Source organism: Myiozetetes cayanensis, unplaced genomic scaffold (assembly GCF_022539395.1).
Source record: "Myiozetetes cayanensis isolate MyiCay16 unplaced genomic scaffold, myiCay2020 scf4, whole genome shotgun sequence".
NCBI classification, from domain to species: domain Eukaryota; kingdom Metazoa; phylum Chordata; class Aves; order Passeriformes; family Tyrannidae; genus Myiozetetes; species Myiozetetes cayanensis.
In genome coordinates, this window is record NW_026087631.1 from 5,971,271 (window position 1) to 5,988,525 (window position 17,255).

The 17,255-nt window shown below is 37.9% G+C and overlaps 1 protein-coding gene across 5 annotated transcripts in view; it reads right to left on the bottom strand.

Moving 5' to 3' along the window:
* The window catches only part of HOOK3 (hook microtubule tethering protein 3), an 84,410-nt gene that overhangs the window by 50,590 nt on the left and 16,565 nt on the right, over window positions 1-17,255 (bottom strand). For 4 of the 5 annotated variants that reach the window (XM_050328928.1, XM_050328926.1, XM_050328927.1 and 1 more), the window contains exons 3-4: window positions 10,452-10,524; window positions 1,572-1,622 (exon numbers count right to left, since the gene is read on the bottom strand). In XM_050328928.1, the coding sequence (XP_050184885.1) occupies window positions 1,572-1,622; window positions 10,452-10,524 (124 nt within the window). Of the gene's footprint in view, window positions 1-1,571; window positions 1,623-3,837; window positions 3,932-10,451; window positions 10,525-17,255 lie in introns of those variants that run through there. The other variant, XM_050328929.1, reaches the window with a different exon arrangement.

Here is a 17,255-nt window from a genome sequence, read left to right on the forward strand (position 1 = left end):
GAAGGTGTGAATAGGGGATTTCTAAATAAATGAGACCAAATAAAATTAACTAAAAAACAAACCAAAACAAAAAAAGAAACCTGAAAGAAATACAAAAATGGAGGACAGGCTCTGCAGTAACTATTTCGAGGTGAAAAAGAGCATTTAATCCTTTTTGAAAACATTACAAAATACCTTTAAAAAATAAATAAATACCTTTACCAAAAGAAAAAATTAAGATTACAGTTCCAGAGGACTAGAATTCTGCAGTAAGATTAGGGGGGCATAACAAAACATGCGAGCTATAAAGAGTTAACTCTGGCTTCTTGTTCTTCCATACTATAATTGATAAAGATAGCCATGTAACACAGCTATTGAAAGACTGTCCTCCTGAACACGATACAGACATCTGAATTCTTCAGGATGGAAGATGTTAGCATACACGATTTTCAAAGTCTTTTAGTTACATCAGGCAAAATCCACATGAAATCACATACATATTTTAGTACAAGGTGGCTCTAGGAGAAGGAATCAGACTGAGGAAAACACAAGCAGAATTCATAACAGAATCCTGTCATCTCCACTATCACCACCAGCACTGACTCCCTCAGAAGAAAAAAAAAAAAGAAACTAAACCAAAATCCAGTCAGACTTATAATTGTGCACTACCTCTGCAGAAGTTAATCAGCCTGAAACAGCTCAGAACTTGCCTGGTAGCAGAGTTTTCACACCAGAGACTTAATCATCGTAAATACTAACCAGCCAAAAAGAAGGCTGCATCACTTTGTCTTAGTAATATTAATTTTCCATAACAAACCCCCGATGTTTCTTTTTAGTATTTCCAGTTATGACCAGCTTGCTTAACCATCAATTCTGAACATTTATTTCAACACGGACACCTAACTATTTACTGAATATAAACTCATAAGTCTAATTTGTTTTTTTCTGAAAGACTTCAGCTTAGTAACAAATAACTCAATCTCTGAAGTATTTATGAGAAGCTAATATTTTCAGACAAGCATAGATTTTGTGCTACAGCCTGTACAGATCAATTTGTCTCAAAACATCACTGAAACTGAAAACATATTTCAGCTGAAGATTCACCACTGAAAAAAATACTGTATTCTGACTCCTCTGTAGTGGTTAATCTCTGAGTTAGCTCAGAATAAAAGAAAATGCCAAGGGGTGACTCCAATATTCCAGAATTAAAATATTTCATATAAAACCTTAATGTGGGGAGAGGCCAGAAATGCTTTACTCTTTCTCCTTATGAGAAAAATGTGGGAAAAAGCAGACTTTAGCTGAAGAGGAGGAGGGGAAAAAGTCAAACACAGGTACTGTTGAAGTCCATGACCAGAACATACTTGGTAAAGCCATCTACTGTTTGTATGACAGAATTTGCACATCAGGCTCCCCTGGGACCTCTGAGAAGTTTTAGAGAAGGCTAAGGCTGGGGGATAGGCCATGAATCACTATCTATGCCAAGAAAACATCGGTACTTAATCTGTAGAATACAATTTATATTCAACAGGCTAACTAAAATAAGTAACTAAAAAGGCATGTAGATGTAGATTACTTAAAATCATTCTTACCTCATGATTGTAATCCAGTATGCCTTTCAAAATTTTCTTCAGGTTGCTTACCTATTTGACAAGAAGGAGGAAATACAATAAATACAGGAGATTACAGATAAATGATCTTAAAGTAGGTAATCACAGGGGAATCACACAAAGGAAGCATATAATTACATAATCATGAGATTTATGCAACAGTCCCTTATGATCAGACTTCCAGACAAGATCACAAATCTTCATTAATTGACAGAATCCGTTTCTATTTATGAAAAAGATAACATTGTCTTGGATAGGCTTTAGATCAGATCTCAAAGGACTCAAATGTTTCTTTGAGTACTTGTTTATTTTAGGATTATCTTTGTATCCAGAAGTTGAAGCATTCTTTTACCTCTTTCTTCTCTGAAGTGTTCTAGTAATCTACTCTCTGCAGAGGTAAATCTCTTCTCCCAAACCAAAACCAGCTACTGCTCAATATTCTCCTTTATTCCCAACCAATGCAAGTTTAAATTTTTATCTTTCTCAATAATTATTCCTCTTAGTTCTTTCACTTTTATTCCTGTCATTCCCTCCCCACCCCCCTCTCAGTTCTTACAATTGAATGTCTGTCTTACAGTATCAAGGCAAAATTCACATTTCTCAGTGATGACTTCACTGCTATACAAAGGTAGCTTCTGTTCACTTGCATAACCAACAGTACCAGTGAAGTGTCCCCTGCTGTACAGAATCTATGCCACATTTCCCTAGTACTGAGTACTGCTCCCTTTCCAAAAACCCATTTGCATCAAGTCTCTGAGAATAAAGGGTGCATTTAAAATCATAAGAATGACCAGTGGGTCTCGTAGGTGAAATTTAGACCAAAAAAAAAAAAAAAAAAAAAGAGGAATCTTTGCAGAAAGTAACTGCAACAGATTACTACCAATTTATGTCCAAGTATTTAGGCAAAGAATCCAGATAATAGTAGCAATGCACTGTTTCCAGGGATGGAGGAGCAGCAGAGGGAGCTGGGGTTGTTTAGCTTGGAGAAAAGGAAGCTTAGGCGTGGCTTTATCACTCTCTGCAACTACCTGAAAGAAGGTTATAGCTAGGGAGGTTGTCAAGTTGTGCCAGGGAAGGTACAGATTGGGTATTAGGAAGAGTACCTTCACCAAAAAGAGTTATCAGGCACTGGAATAGGCTGCCCAGGGAAGTGACTGAGTGACCACCCCAGGGGTGTGCAAAGAGGTGTGAAAGAGGTGTGTGGATATAGTGCATTGGGACCTTATCTACTACCAGTGGTTTACTGGTGGCCTTGGTAGGACTGGGTTTATGGTTTGATTCTATGATCTTAAGGATCTTTTGCGGCCTAAATGACCCTATGACTCCATGAAGTCTAAACAGGACCTGCAGAGACTGAAAGGGATTGAAACAGGATTCACAAAGGTCTGTTGCTGACTGCAGTAGCCACAGCAGCAAACTGAAACTATAATTAAGGGAGGGTAAAACCTCTCAAGTTCCAATTGCCTTTGAAGCCCACAATAACTTTTAGACTCTTGATTGCTTTCTCAAATAGCCACTTAGGAGATTCTGTCCACTGACAGAAGTCATTTACCTTTCAAACGATATGATGAAGCGCTGTTAGGAAATATGATACTGAAATCCAGGGACAAACTCAACACTTCAACATAGTCAACAGACAAAATGAGGTGATGAAAGCAAAATCCAGACTTAAGAAAGGAACAGGCTACACACACACACTAAAAGATTTTTACCATGAGATAACAATCTGATTACCTTACTCCTATTAATCCACTCCCCTTGGGAAAGAAGTGCCAGAAATTGATCCCTTATTAAGATGTAAGAACATTTTTGTCTCCAAATCACTGAATTTTAAGTCACAGAAGAAACAAAAATTCATTTGGACTTAAAACGTTACACATCAAATACCCTGACAACCTAGAACGAGAACTGGAGATGCTACTTTATAGCAAGTACATAACAACATTTACTGTCCCTCCCATAACAGCATAATAATTAGTTTACATCTTCTACTCCGGAACACACTTTTTCTGCCCTATACAGCATATTTCTGCAAGAGCTACAACTATCTCTTAGCTATCTGCCCAAAAGCAACCACCACCACCACTCAAAGGTGACCCAAAATCATAAACAAAGTCTGCAACAGATTTAAGGATTCAAAGAAATGAAGAATTTTTATTTTTATGTCAAATCACCACAGAGAATGCTGCACTGATTGGAACACCATTTTCAAACTTGATTCATTAAAGTCTTCCAGTTTGTAATTTACCTGAGTCTGCTGCAGAAAGAGCCACAGAAACCAAAGGCCATGTTGCAGAATTTAAGTCCAGTTTACCGATGAGAGCATTGTGAGGAACCTTGAACTTGAACATAATCCCAAAAAAATGAGAAACAAAATAGAAAGTATCCACCTATGAAATACTTCATTTCCCCTTTCCTTGCAAGCATTTTTGAATTAAAAGCCCTTAAACACAAAGAATCATCTGTGGGAAACTCATCTTCCTCCATATAACCTTCACAAAGTTTAGAGTTGAGATACTGGAACAAAACCAATATTGATCAAAATCTGTCACAAAAACTATCATATAGGGCAGAATCCCTGGAAAAAGAAGACAAACTGAAAAAGAAACACTGCTTTTGCAATTCTATTTTATTCCTTTGTCAATCAACAGTATGAAGATAACTTGCTTTCAAGAATTAACTGTACCATCTTTGTATCTGGCACACAATCAGACAACTGTGAGGGTGAAGCAGCTTCTTCACAGACTGACTTAAACTTAACAATGATTTTTCAGTATTACTCAGAGGGCTCTTGTTTGTTTTTTTTTTACTCATTCGCAGTGAATATACTTAGATGGTTCTACTGCCACCAGCAGAGAGAGAATCATCACAGAGAAACTACCACAAATGTTTTGTACTTTGAGATTCAACTCAGTAGCTCCACTAACATTTATGAGGTCACAGCACAAGGAAGGCAGACTTTAAGCAGCTGAATGAAAATGAACAGCCTGAGAAAGTGGTAAGGACAACCAATTGGATCAGAAGTCTAAATTACAGCAGGTGACAGTTGTTCAGAATTATTTTTCTCTTTCTTAAGTACATGGGTAAAACCTAACTCTAGCTAATGAAGATCATTAAATTATGTAATGACAGAACACAACAGATAGAATTTCAAATATCAACCATGACTGTTAAGTGCCATATCATCCTTTGGACATCAGCCCATGACCACATGGCATGCCTATTTGCTTGCATCAGCAATGTGACTTCCTCCTTTTGCATACAAAGCACACACACTACCCTCCCAATCCCTTTTAACATCCATTCCCTGCATCCATACCTCTGTTGGAAAACACATGGAACTTATTAGGGTAAAAAAAGTCATAACTATGGTCAAAAGCTGTTGCAGCTTATAACAGATGGACCATTAGGTGTTTCTAGACAAATCTCTATCCATTTTCTATCTCTTTTCCATCAGCCCTTTCTGTTTTATTTCTCCGATCTCCTTTTACAAAGGCCAGGAGCTAATGAATCCAGAAAGGCAACCTGCATGTTCCCAGTCCTTCTCTGAACACTTAAATATCCTCAGCAGAGCTGTGTGGGTGTTCTCCATGTTAAATTATCATTACCCTCTCAGGTAATAGCCACCTGGCTATAGTAGAGTACTACATAGTTAGCACACAGCTTTCAGTGTGAGACTGACCCTTAGTACACAGCATTAACCTGATAAACTAATTGGAACGAATGCAGAGATGATCCAATCTGGCAGCACCACAGAACCCAGTGTTTGGTCTTTCTTCCTATTTTTCTTTTTCTCTCACCTGTCATATGAAATCTCTATTTGTTTAGTTACAATTTACTCACTGTTTCCAAGCTCAGGTCTCCTAGGTTAATCTGCCTAGACTTCTCTCTTCACAAATTTAGTTGAGTAACGAGGGGAAAGCCTGATGAAGTGGACAGCAGAAAACGCCCTTAAGCTTGTGATTGTTAACAAAAAGGGAGAAGGGTTATCTAACCTTTTGTTTCTGCTCCAACATTATAACAGTCAGTCCCCAATTTTGTATTATTTTTATATCATGTATGACTGAAATGCTGTTTGTGCTGAAGACCCTGTGCGAATTGCCTTATCTTTGTTTATTTCAGATCCCAAATAACCTCTGGAGGTGTTGCCATGGCACACTCTCAAGCATTTCGAGAATTCAGATATCTCATTAAGGTGCACTCTTCCCATCTGCACTTAAAAGGGGGGTGGGTGAGGGGGAAGGAAGGGTAGGTGGTGTGGCAGTGTGTGTATGGAGGGGGGGTGTGCACACACAAAAGAGGGGAGGGAGTGTGTGCAGGCATCGTTTGCACCATTCCCACCACACACATCAGTGAGTGTTGCATTTTGCAGCAGCGTGTCTCATCACTGATTGCAGATGGAACCTAAAGACTATAACCCATTAGCTTTGGGGGGCTAACCCCCTTCAGACTGTCTTCTACAGAAAGAAAATCCCCAAAAGAACATGTACAGCCACTTCCTTGAGTTAAATGACACAGAAAGAAAAATTAAGGGTGGGTCTGAACATAGACAGCAGTCCCACATGCAACTTATATTTGGAGATGCTGTTGACTTAGGAATTAAGGGTATATCAAAAGAGAATATATCAGTTGCTAATTATCTTTGTGACAGAAATGAATGCTGGCTTACAATACACCTATAATCTCTGCTTCTTGCTTGCAGAAAAAAAAAATATTCACATGACAGGTTTCCACCCTTTAACAGATAAAAACACTTTAAGAGGATGCTGATGAATAAGTGCTCCTTACCCTGCAAAAGAACAAGAAAATTGTAGCAAAATGATACTGAACACTGAAAACTAGCTTCTGCTACTCCACCAGTCAAGCCAGCTTGTACTGTAGAGGAATTCAGAGCAAACACAACTGTACTACTGCGGGGAGTCAAAATTAATTCTCAAAAATCATGTTTGTTTACTTAGATTGCAGCATTCATTGGCTACCAATTTTTTTTTCAATATTACAGCAAACAGGTATCACTCAAACTGTACTAGCTGCAAAAAGTCTAGTGGCTCCTGCTGTTTGAGTGTGCTATTCAATACTGGAACAAACACAGCTTGCTACTATATACATCAATAAAATTGTACTTTAAACTGATGCTGTAGTCTGAATGCCAACACAAAAAGTCCAGAAGCCAAAAATCAAGCGAACAATATATTTCCTTTCTTTCCTAAACCTCCCACACTGAATGGAAGGGGAGGGGAAAAAAGGGGCGACAATTTTAGCCCATCCCTCAGATGGTCAACAGCTTATTCTGTGATTGCCAAAACTGACATGTGTGTATCAAATCAATAACTTGTACTCTGATTAAGGAATTTAATTCCTGGTAAATTTTGGCAACAGAATTCTTTTCTATGATGTCTTCCATTTTCAACAAAGGTTTTATGTTCAAGATATCTTATTCAGCATGAAATATTAGGCTGTACACAATTTAAACTCTGACTGTATTAAGGTGTTCAGTTGCACATAATGAAAGAGACAATGGTTTTGCCTTGGGGTTTTTTTTTGGGGGGGGATTGTTGGTTTTTTTTTTAACCATCATAAAATTGCAGATGAAAAGTAAGTTTCTTTGTTGCCCAAAGGAAGACACAAACTGTTCTGTGTGCTAATGTATACAACCCTGAAGAAGTAACAACATGTTTCTCTCCTAAACACAGTAGACTGGTCAGCTGAAAAAAAACAGAATACTTGTTGAATGGTTCCTACTTTGTAAGTCCCCTGAGTTCTAACATTTCCCCTTTTTTATCTTGTGTGTTTCTCAATCTCTCAAGTCTGGCAACTTGCCCTGAAACCCAGAACATAAAAAGATTCTTGTGAATTAATCCATTTCTTTTAAACTGGTACAGCAACAGAAAAAATATTTTTAATGACTGCATTATTGCAGTTATCAGAAAATAAACTGCTAAACAAAAAAAAAACAAACAAAAAAAAAAGAAAGCTGAGCCATCTATTCTTGTTATTCTCCATACAGAACAACACACAATTTAAAATTAACAATCACATCACTCATTACCTTCTCCCAGGTAACAAGTGACAGGACAGGAGGAAATGGTCTCAGGTTGCGCCAGAGGAGTTTTGGAATAAATATTAGGAAAAAACTTTCATGGAAAAAGTGTTGCATAGCATTGGAACAGACAGCCCAGCCAAGTGGTGGAGTCACCATCCCTGGAAGTGTTCAAAAAACATGCAGATACGGTATTTGGGGACACAGTGTAATGGTCAACATGGTAGTGGTGCTAGGTTGGCAGTTGGACTCAATCTTAAATGTCTTTTCCAAGCTTAATAGTCTATGATTCTATCATTTTCTGAGTACTTCCATCAACATGATGAGGAGGGCTGTATTAGGCCTACACTTTCCTCTGCCAGACCCTCCTAACCACAGTTTCACAAAGCAGAACTACCTGCACGTTACATTTTGGATTGTTTTTATGTATGTCTCCCTACCAGACTGGTTCCTTCATGTGGCTCATAATACTGAGAGCTTGTACACGTGGTGACTATTGTACCATATGGTATCAGAGGCAAAGAGTGACTATGTTCAGCAACAAGAATATAACGCAGTCATTATCACGACTTGTGAGGTAGTGAGGTAATCCAGTTACCATTTCTCGTGGCCCTTCTTAAAACATGAAAGGACATCTACAATATGGAGTCGTTCAAGTATGCCCTCTGTGTTAAATCTAGTAACACACACATGCCTAAAAGAAGGCTGCAGTGAGGTGGGGGGTCAGTCTTCTCCCAGTCAGCAAGTGACAGGACAAGAGGAAATGGCCTAAAGTTGTACCACAGGAAGTTTAGGTTGGATATTTGGAAAAAATTTTTCACCAAAAAGGTTATCCAGCACTGGAATAGGCTGCCTAAGCCAAGTGGTGGAGCCTGGAGATATTTAGAAGATGTGTAGATGGGCCACTTAGGGACATGGTTTAGTGGTGGACTTGGCAGTGCTGAGTTAACAGTTGGACTTGATGATCTTAAAAGTCTTTTCCAGCCTAAATGATTCTATGAATAGAAATGCACAGACTGAAGTGTTCCCACAAGCCAGACTATAAATGACTGATTGGCTGATAGACATTTACTAATAATGTTTACTCACATGTAAAGAAGAACAGTTGGCAAAGTATGGGATTACTTTTCTGGTTAAAAAAACAAGAGTTAAAGTATCACACTTATGTCTTTCAGTATTCTTCATGAAAAGGGAAGTGCTATACAAAAAACTGGATTATACTTCTTTTTTAAACAAAAAAATAATCAGTCTTTAGTTCTTGTTTACATGGATACATGAAAAACAAGATGGAATGACATCAGAAAGAAACTGAAATTTGACCTGATGTTTTTCCAATGTCAGTCACATAAGGAAGTTACTAGATTGCTCAGCTTTTTTTTTTTTTTCACACCTGCTAAGCCTTGCATCTGCCAAATTGGTGGGAGACATGAAAAAATATTTATTCCTCAAGCTCCATATGACAGTTACAGAAGCTGCTGCTCTGCTTTCAATCAGCTGAAATGCTATTATAACAAACAGTTCTCAATTTGTTGTTCCCCACATTTAACAGCCAAGACTTCAATATGAAATACTTAGAAAATTAATACTTAGAGAGGGAAAAAAAAACCCAAAGAAATATTTTACAGAAAAGTAAAATCTTGTATCCAGCTGTTCACTCGCACTTCCCTACACTTTTTTGGAAAGTTCATTTAAATGAACTTCAAATGCTCTACATGCAGCAGAACTCAAAAGAGTTTTAAAGCTTTTTTAGGGATCATGTCTTTTATTCACCAGTCAGTCAATATATCCTCATCAATGTACCCACATTTTTGCTGGCAGCCCTACTAGACAAAACATTCTAAAGCATTCCAGACTTGCACACAGCTGGCCAGACAGCAGAGACCACGCTGACAGGTCTGCTGGCCAACTCAAAACATACACAGCAGCAGTGTGCTCCATCTTTGTCTCAGGCAATTCAGCCAGTGATGTTGACAAGCCTGTAAGTACTAGAGCATTTCACAGCTGCAGCCGTTCCTCAGATGTTTAGAATGGTTTTTGGTGGTTGGAACACAGGAAACATGAACTAGCAGTCAAACCGTAGCTCTGTTTTCCCCATTAGTCAGGCTAAAAGTGGAAATTTAGAAAGGTGCATAGATCATTCTCTGAACAAAACCACTCAGAAACTACACTAACATCTGCATGTAAAACTGTGTTCTTCAGGTTCTAAAGCAAAGCGTTCCTCAGCCATAGAACTGTAAATTCTATTGCCTTAAGGTCTGCAGAGAAAGTACTAGAATGCCAAGTGACACAAATGACCCAGCAAATAGACTGTGGTGGAAAACCATGCTGAGTAGAAACACAAAAAACCCACAACTTCCTCTCCTAAAGCTCAGCAGTTCTGCAGAAATGACAAAGTAAAAGGAAGACACACTCTGCCATTTTTCTTTAAATATATTGCTTATTATGCTCCTCTTTTTATTCAGCTGCTTCTTGGAGCTCCTTTTTTTAAAGCTACTTTCACACTGTGCATAAAAAAAAAAAATCTTTCAATCAATATTTGAAAAACAAGAGAGGTAACTGATGTCCAAAATTTGTTTTAATATTTTCCTTTTAAATAATTGAAACCTATTTACAAGTCCAAAATGTCTTTTCTTTGCGAAACTGTGCAGGACTATAACAACATAAGAAATATAAAACCAAATAAGTGTAATTAAAACGGTTGAAAATTCAAAACTACATATTATAAAGCAACATCCTAATCCAGAAATACACTAGTATTTAGATACAATATTGTATTAAGAACTGAAATACAGATTCACAGACAAGCAAAGTAATTCAAATACCTTTAGCCTCCAATTATCTCCTACTTCTGTTTTGATTCTGTTCAGCCAATTTTCGTCAAAGTAAGCTGGGTCTCTGAAACACAAAGAGCACAGAGTATTCATTAAAAACAGGTTAGAGAAACTGTGAGTACACCTTAGTCATTAAGCCCTGATCTCAGGCTTGAGGTCGTTTAAATGACTACCTCTTCTTTCTGACGTATTACCTGAATATGGTAGTTCAGAATCCTGTTACTGCTCATTTTTCTAAGGCCTTGCACCCTGTTGATGGCATAGCTTCATTTGTGTGCCGTGAGCAATCAATGCTTTTGACGAAGCTGCTGTGCTTGGAACATAATTTTGACAGTTTTTCCTTCATAAATCCTGCCTCTAATTTCTCCTCTGGTGCTGGAGCAATACTTAATTGCACTCCTGGAAAGTGTTAAAAATAAATGCTTTTCCACACATTACAGATCCCTATTGCTGTACACTGCTCACAACTGCTCATCTTTTAAATGAAAAGATTGAGAATGAATAATACATATGCTGTCTTTAAACAGTGAGAAGAGTTAAAAGAGTAGGTCAATATAATATAAGGAATGGCTCGTATTTCATCCAACATATAAAGTTAATACAGTCAAAGTGGAAAAAAAAGCCTACCTTTTCTAATTTTTTTTTTTTTTATTAGCATAAGGTTCTTAAGAGTCAGTGTGGCAGGTCAGGTTACACTTCCACACGAAGTATTCTATTTTCTGGACTTATGCTACTGCATTTTCCACTATTAGATTTATCACTGTACCCTCTGAAGATAGAAGAGCTCAGATGGACTGGGCTCTTATTTTAGGGATAAGGTGCCATGAGATCTCCTGGTAAAAGTTTAAAAAAACTCTGAACATGCCTGGAGAGGGAAATAACATTTATATCATATATACTGTAAACCAGCAATTACATCACCACCTTATTAGGGCACAGACTTTGCAGCCACACTTCGTACCTGATGCACAGCACCTCCTGTATTCCATCTTTCCCACAGTGTCTTTACAATGCACCAAGGTCTGCAAGCAGTACTCCATTTACAGTACAGAGCAACGGAGAAAGATCACAAACAGCAATGTTTCTCTAACTGATACATTCCCATTGCTATTTTTACACATTTTGTTACAGACTCTGGAGAAGATTACAACATATTTTCTTTCCTTTGACATGGTATCCTCAAATATACATCTGGAAGAACAGCTTTAATTACTAGTTAAACTGATGACTCCAAATTGCTTCCATTCCACCCATTCTAGCACAAGTGACAGAATCTTAAAACTATGAAATAGAAAAAGCAATGTCTTATCCAGAGTTTCATCTGGTTTTGAAATAAATGTTTTCAAATAGCTTCCAATGGCCTCTTTGCCATGAGAAGACAAGTAAAGCTAAGAATAACATTGATTCAAAGACATGTAAGATCTACAACATATGAAGAAGGCTCATATTCAGCTTTCACATGAAACAATAGCTCTCCTTGTAAAAAGTCTTAATTAAAAGTCTTCATTTGCCTAACTTCCTCTCAATCACAACAAAATCATCTGGACAGTAATGAAAAAACATGCTAGTTCAAGCCTTGTTTTAGGTGAGAAGTTCAAAAAGCACTCCAGTATCTCTCAAATAAATGGGTCTTCTGGGAATTGCCAACACACAAGTAAGCCTGGCTTTACAACAGACTCAAAACTACAAAATGTTTACGTGGCTGAGAAAGCAGGTATGACTGATTGCCTGTGCTTCACCAGCAAAAGAGATCAACAAGACTTTCTTAAGGATTGTATCTTATCATTTCAAAGGTTGCACTTGGTCACTAAAATCTTCAGCTACTTCAAGGCCGCAGTGCCATGAAAATTGACTTACCATTTTCATGGTAAATAATGACTCTAAGAAGCATCATGGCTAAGCATAAACAATATCTCACAAGGAAAATTGTATTTGGGCCAACTGGACAGTTGATATTGCATACCCAATTTGCAATAATAAAGGTGTCAATAACAGCATCAGCTGAGGAAAAGTAACAAGATTTCAGGGTTAGGTGCAACTCACTCCACTCAAGAAGCCTGAGGAAAAGAAAACAAGCAGATTTTCTCAGTTACTACGGTAAATATAACACATGGACCAGCAACCATCTTTTACAGTCTTGATGGAAGTCATAAGCTACCTAATCCTTTACGTATGTCATCAGACATATATAAGGAAGGTCCTTGAGAATTAAATCTAAGCTCAGTGTGGCAGTCCTCTTCCACAGATCCTATTTGATTTTTTACTTTTATGTATACAAATCTCATGGAAGCATCCAAGGGTCCAGCAGCTCACAGGCAACCCATTAGAAATCATCCCCATATGACAGTGGTCAAACTAGTACCAACAACTGCCTTACAGAACCTGCATACAGGTTACACAATAATTAGTTGCATGCTGGAAAACCACTTTGCCAGGAATAACCACATAAGCAACAGGTTGGATATCAACACCAAGAAAATACAAAATTATCATCCTTTCCTTAAAATAAATCAAATGTCCTTATAATTTCATTTCTGTCTTCAGAAGACCAATTAAAGTTCATGATTACTACCAAGAAAAATGCTTTCTCTATATATCAAACTGATTGAAATCAAATCTGAAATAAAAGCTATTCCACAAGGATTTCTACATATACTTTTTAAAAGGGGCTTCCAGACGTTAGATCATTCACAGTCCTTGCTGCAAACAAGTCTTTCTCTGCTAAATTTTTGGTAATTAGGATTCAATCATCTTCAGAGTTTTTTAACTATCTTAGTCTGTGTCATTAGAAAACGACAGTGTCATTCCTAGGGTGTTTGAAAAAGCATCACCTAAGGAAATACAAAAATGTGTGGTTGAGAACTGAGCAGCTAAACCTGCCATCTCATTCTGAAGAATCGCTGCACTAAACAAGGGCAGAGGATGGAACATCATCATTACCAGGAGATGACTTGTTCATGGACCAAGTATTTTGAATTCGGTAAGTTCCTGGGCCTAGATCCAAACTTAGACCATCTCTTGCACTGGATAACTTTTCAGGTTTAGAAAGGTATTTGTGTATCAGTTGATTGCTGAATAGCACTGCAGATAATTGGGACTTTTCTTCAGAGCACTGTTGTTAATGCTCTATCACTTCATGTGATGTTTTCAGCAGTGCTCATTTATACCATCTCCATCTTATTTTGTATGCAAATTTTCCTTTATTTAAGCAGTCATCTCTCCATATCACAGATGCCAAGAGACAGAAATACTCTTCTGAAGAAAACCAACCCACAGAGCATGTAGTATAACTCATGATTATTACTCATTTTGACAGTGGTACAGTAAACTGCTTCAAGAAATGTCTGTTTACAAAAATTTCCCTCCCCCAGCAATATACATCAGCATGGCTTTTGCATTCTGCGTGTGTCAAAACACACACAGTGCACTGCAATGTATAATATATCAAATGAATAATTCATTAAGAGGGGCACAATGCACAGATGACAAATGAAAATACATACCGTCTCTTACACCTACCAAGGCCAGTATGACACAGGAAGGAAGAATCAAAACAAGAGGGACACCTGGTACTAAACAGTCTCCAGAGTGAGATGCAAGGAAAATTTTAAAACATAGCAAAACCCGGGAAATTGTGCTGTTCTAGGGATACCAGTGGACAGTAAAGAAAAATTAACAACAGAGAAGGCTAAAAAAAGAAAAAAAGGACAGAAAATATGGATGCAACTCAGAAGCAAGCTATGGCACTTCTACCAGCATAAGCTACATGATTTTAGGCAGACACTCTACTCATAGACAGTTTAAACATTTCCTTTTGCTTCCAATCTTTCTCCTGGAATACAACAACACTCTGTAAAATAATCATCAACACTGATTATGTACAGGCATCTTATCTTACTGTATCTCATACCACTGCTAGTCAGGACCAATAACCTTCACATCCAAAAACAAACAGTGAATCTTACAGAATAAAACAAAAAAAAAAGTAAGCTAAAGCTTAGGTTGATTTTCCTCCTCCAAGACAATCTAGTTAGCACTGGGGAATTTCATTCAATGATGTTTTAACCTGACATTTGAAGACAAAGGTTTTATGCTATCCCCTCAGGGATTTACCAATAACTTTATTAACAACTGAGACTGTAAGCAAAATGCTCATCCTTAGTCACATAGAACACAAGTCTGCCATTTTCAACCACACACGACACCAGAAGTGAAAAGCTTCTGAAGTTGTTAGTAATTTCCTCTGGAACCTTTTCTTCCCTTCTTCCAGCAGTTTTGGTACAAAGAATTCTGCTACATTTGTTGTGATTGATTGGCCCTTACCTACAAAGGGGCTGCTGCCTTGAATGCAAAAAATACTGAGAACGATGTACAAAAAAAATTCAGAACAATGGAAGAAGCTTTTGGCCCCTTCCAAACACTTGGCACAAGACACAGCAATTTTTTATCAGCTGATAAATAAGCAGTGTTCCTCCTTTTTAATTTTACTGACAATAAATCCTTCAGTTCTTTGTTGTGCACATTTTGTCTTTGTCTAAAGCAACAAATTCTCCAAACTAGGGATCTCTCAAAAACTGTTTCTCATGATAAACTACTACCTCCTCTTCTCATAAGCACCGGTGAACTCTTCTTATTAGTGTAGAGGTTAAAAAAAAATAAAAATAATATAGTTCACTTTCAAACTTTTAGGTTTTCCAGAACAAATGCTATCCTCAGTCTCCTATGGAAATACATAAATGGAAATATCATTGGACTACCCCAATATCTTTAAATTTTCATCACTGCTCTGCCTCACTTTATTTGATTTCTTCATTGAAAATATTTTTTTCATTCATAATCAACTTTTTTTTTTAATTCTCACTGGATATATTAATTAGCTATTTCAGCCTTTGCTGAAAATTAACCTCTTAGTATTAGTAGGCTCAAAGAACACATACTGATAAAGAGACTCAAACAGGAAGCAGCTACAGTGAAAAACACCCAGTTTTCAAGGAACATGAATTACAAAAATACTACTTTACCCTTCTAAATGGAATAAGAGTAACAGCATTTAAGTTTTGTGTCTGCAGTCAGGACAATAAACATGCCCTTTGAAGATTAACTTTTTGAGAGGTTTTGTTGTTGAAGACAAATGTTCAAGTTTTCACTGCAAATTACATGTCTGAAGTGACCTGATGCTTTCAGGCTGTGCTTGTTCTTTGCTATTTAATGTCATTGCTTGACTTTTCCAAATAACCTTAAGTCTTGCTCTTACATATTTCTGTACCTGCCACTGTTGCTTATACAAAAAGAAGGGTGGACTGCAAAAGCCTGCTCTAGACTTGCAAATTGCTGAACATTCCCTGATTCCCAGCTAAATATTGTTCCTCTGGTATCTGTTCAAAGGAGCAAGAAGATTTCATTGGTAGGGTTGAATTTGTTTTTGTTTTCAAGAAAGAATATTTAAAGTGGCTTTGTCAACATGGTCGTGATCAGTTTTCTATTCAGCTATACAAATGCTGACCCCTGTATTTGACCTATATTCCAGTCTCTCATGTCCAGGGAAATGGACAATGTTTGGCTATTCTGCAACTCTACTTCAAAAATGAATTAGACCGATCTTCTGCTACACTCTTATTATACACTGTTTATCTTCTGGTTTGCTGTATAAAAAAAAAAAAAAAAAAAAAGAAAGGCAGCAATAATACTTTCCCCCGAAGATTGTTCATATGTTAACATACAGACTGGGGAATGAGGTGCTGGAAAGCAGTGCCACAGAAGGGCACCTGGGGGTCCTGGTCAATGGTCAGTTGGATGTGAGTCAGCAGTGCCCCGGCAGCCAGGAGGGCCAACCCTGTCCTGAGAGCATCAGGTAAAGCATCGCCAGCCAGTAGAGGGAGGGGATTGTCCCGCTCTGCTCTGCCCTGGGGCGGCCACACCTTGAATATTGTGTGCAGTTTGGGCACTGCAATATAAGAAAGATATGAAGCTGTTAGAAAGTGTCCAAAGGAGGACCATGAAGATGGTGAAGGGCCTTGATTTGAAGTCGTGTGATCGGAGTGTCTGAGGGCACTTGGTGTGTTCAGCCTGGAGAAGAGGACACTGAGGGGAGACTTTATTGCAGGTACAATTTCCTCACAAGGGCAAGAGGAGAGGTAGGCACTGATCTCTGCTCTGGGGTGACCAGAGACAGAACCTGAGGGAATGGTCTGGAGTTGTGCCAGGGCAGGTTTAGGCTGAATATTAGAAGAAGGTTCTTCCCCCAGAGTGGTTGGGCACTGAACAGGCTCCCCAGGGCAGTGGTCACAACATCAAGTTCAAACAGAGTTCAAGAAGCATTTGGATGATACTCTCAGGCACATGGTGTGACTCTTGGTATGTCCTCTTGGGCCACAAGCTGGACTCGATGATCCCTGTGGATCCCTTCCAACTCAGCATATTTTGTGATTCCTATTGTACAATCCAAGATCAGATTGCTGCTGCTCTTCAAAGTTTATCTCAACAAGAATGAACTCAAGATTTAGCAATTTTGTTGCTAAATTGCTGCATGAGAATCTGTGGATCCATTACACAAGTATGCAAAATGTTAAATCTGAAGCATAACTATCAGAAAGCAAGATAGTCAAACACTAGCTTTGACAGGTTCAAATTATTACCTAAGGCATAAAGAAAGAAATGTAAATTGTTTAGGTGATCTTTACTGTATAAACTGGGCAAAGTAAAGAATTTCTGTATTCAGTGATAGCACAGCAGTTGTTACAGGAAATATTTTAAAATCATGCTACAGAAACACAATATTTGTATTTTACATCTGGT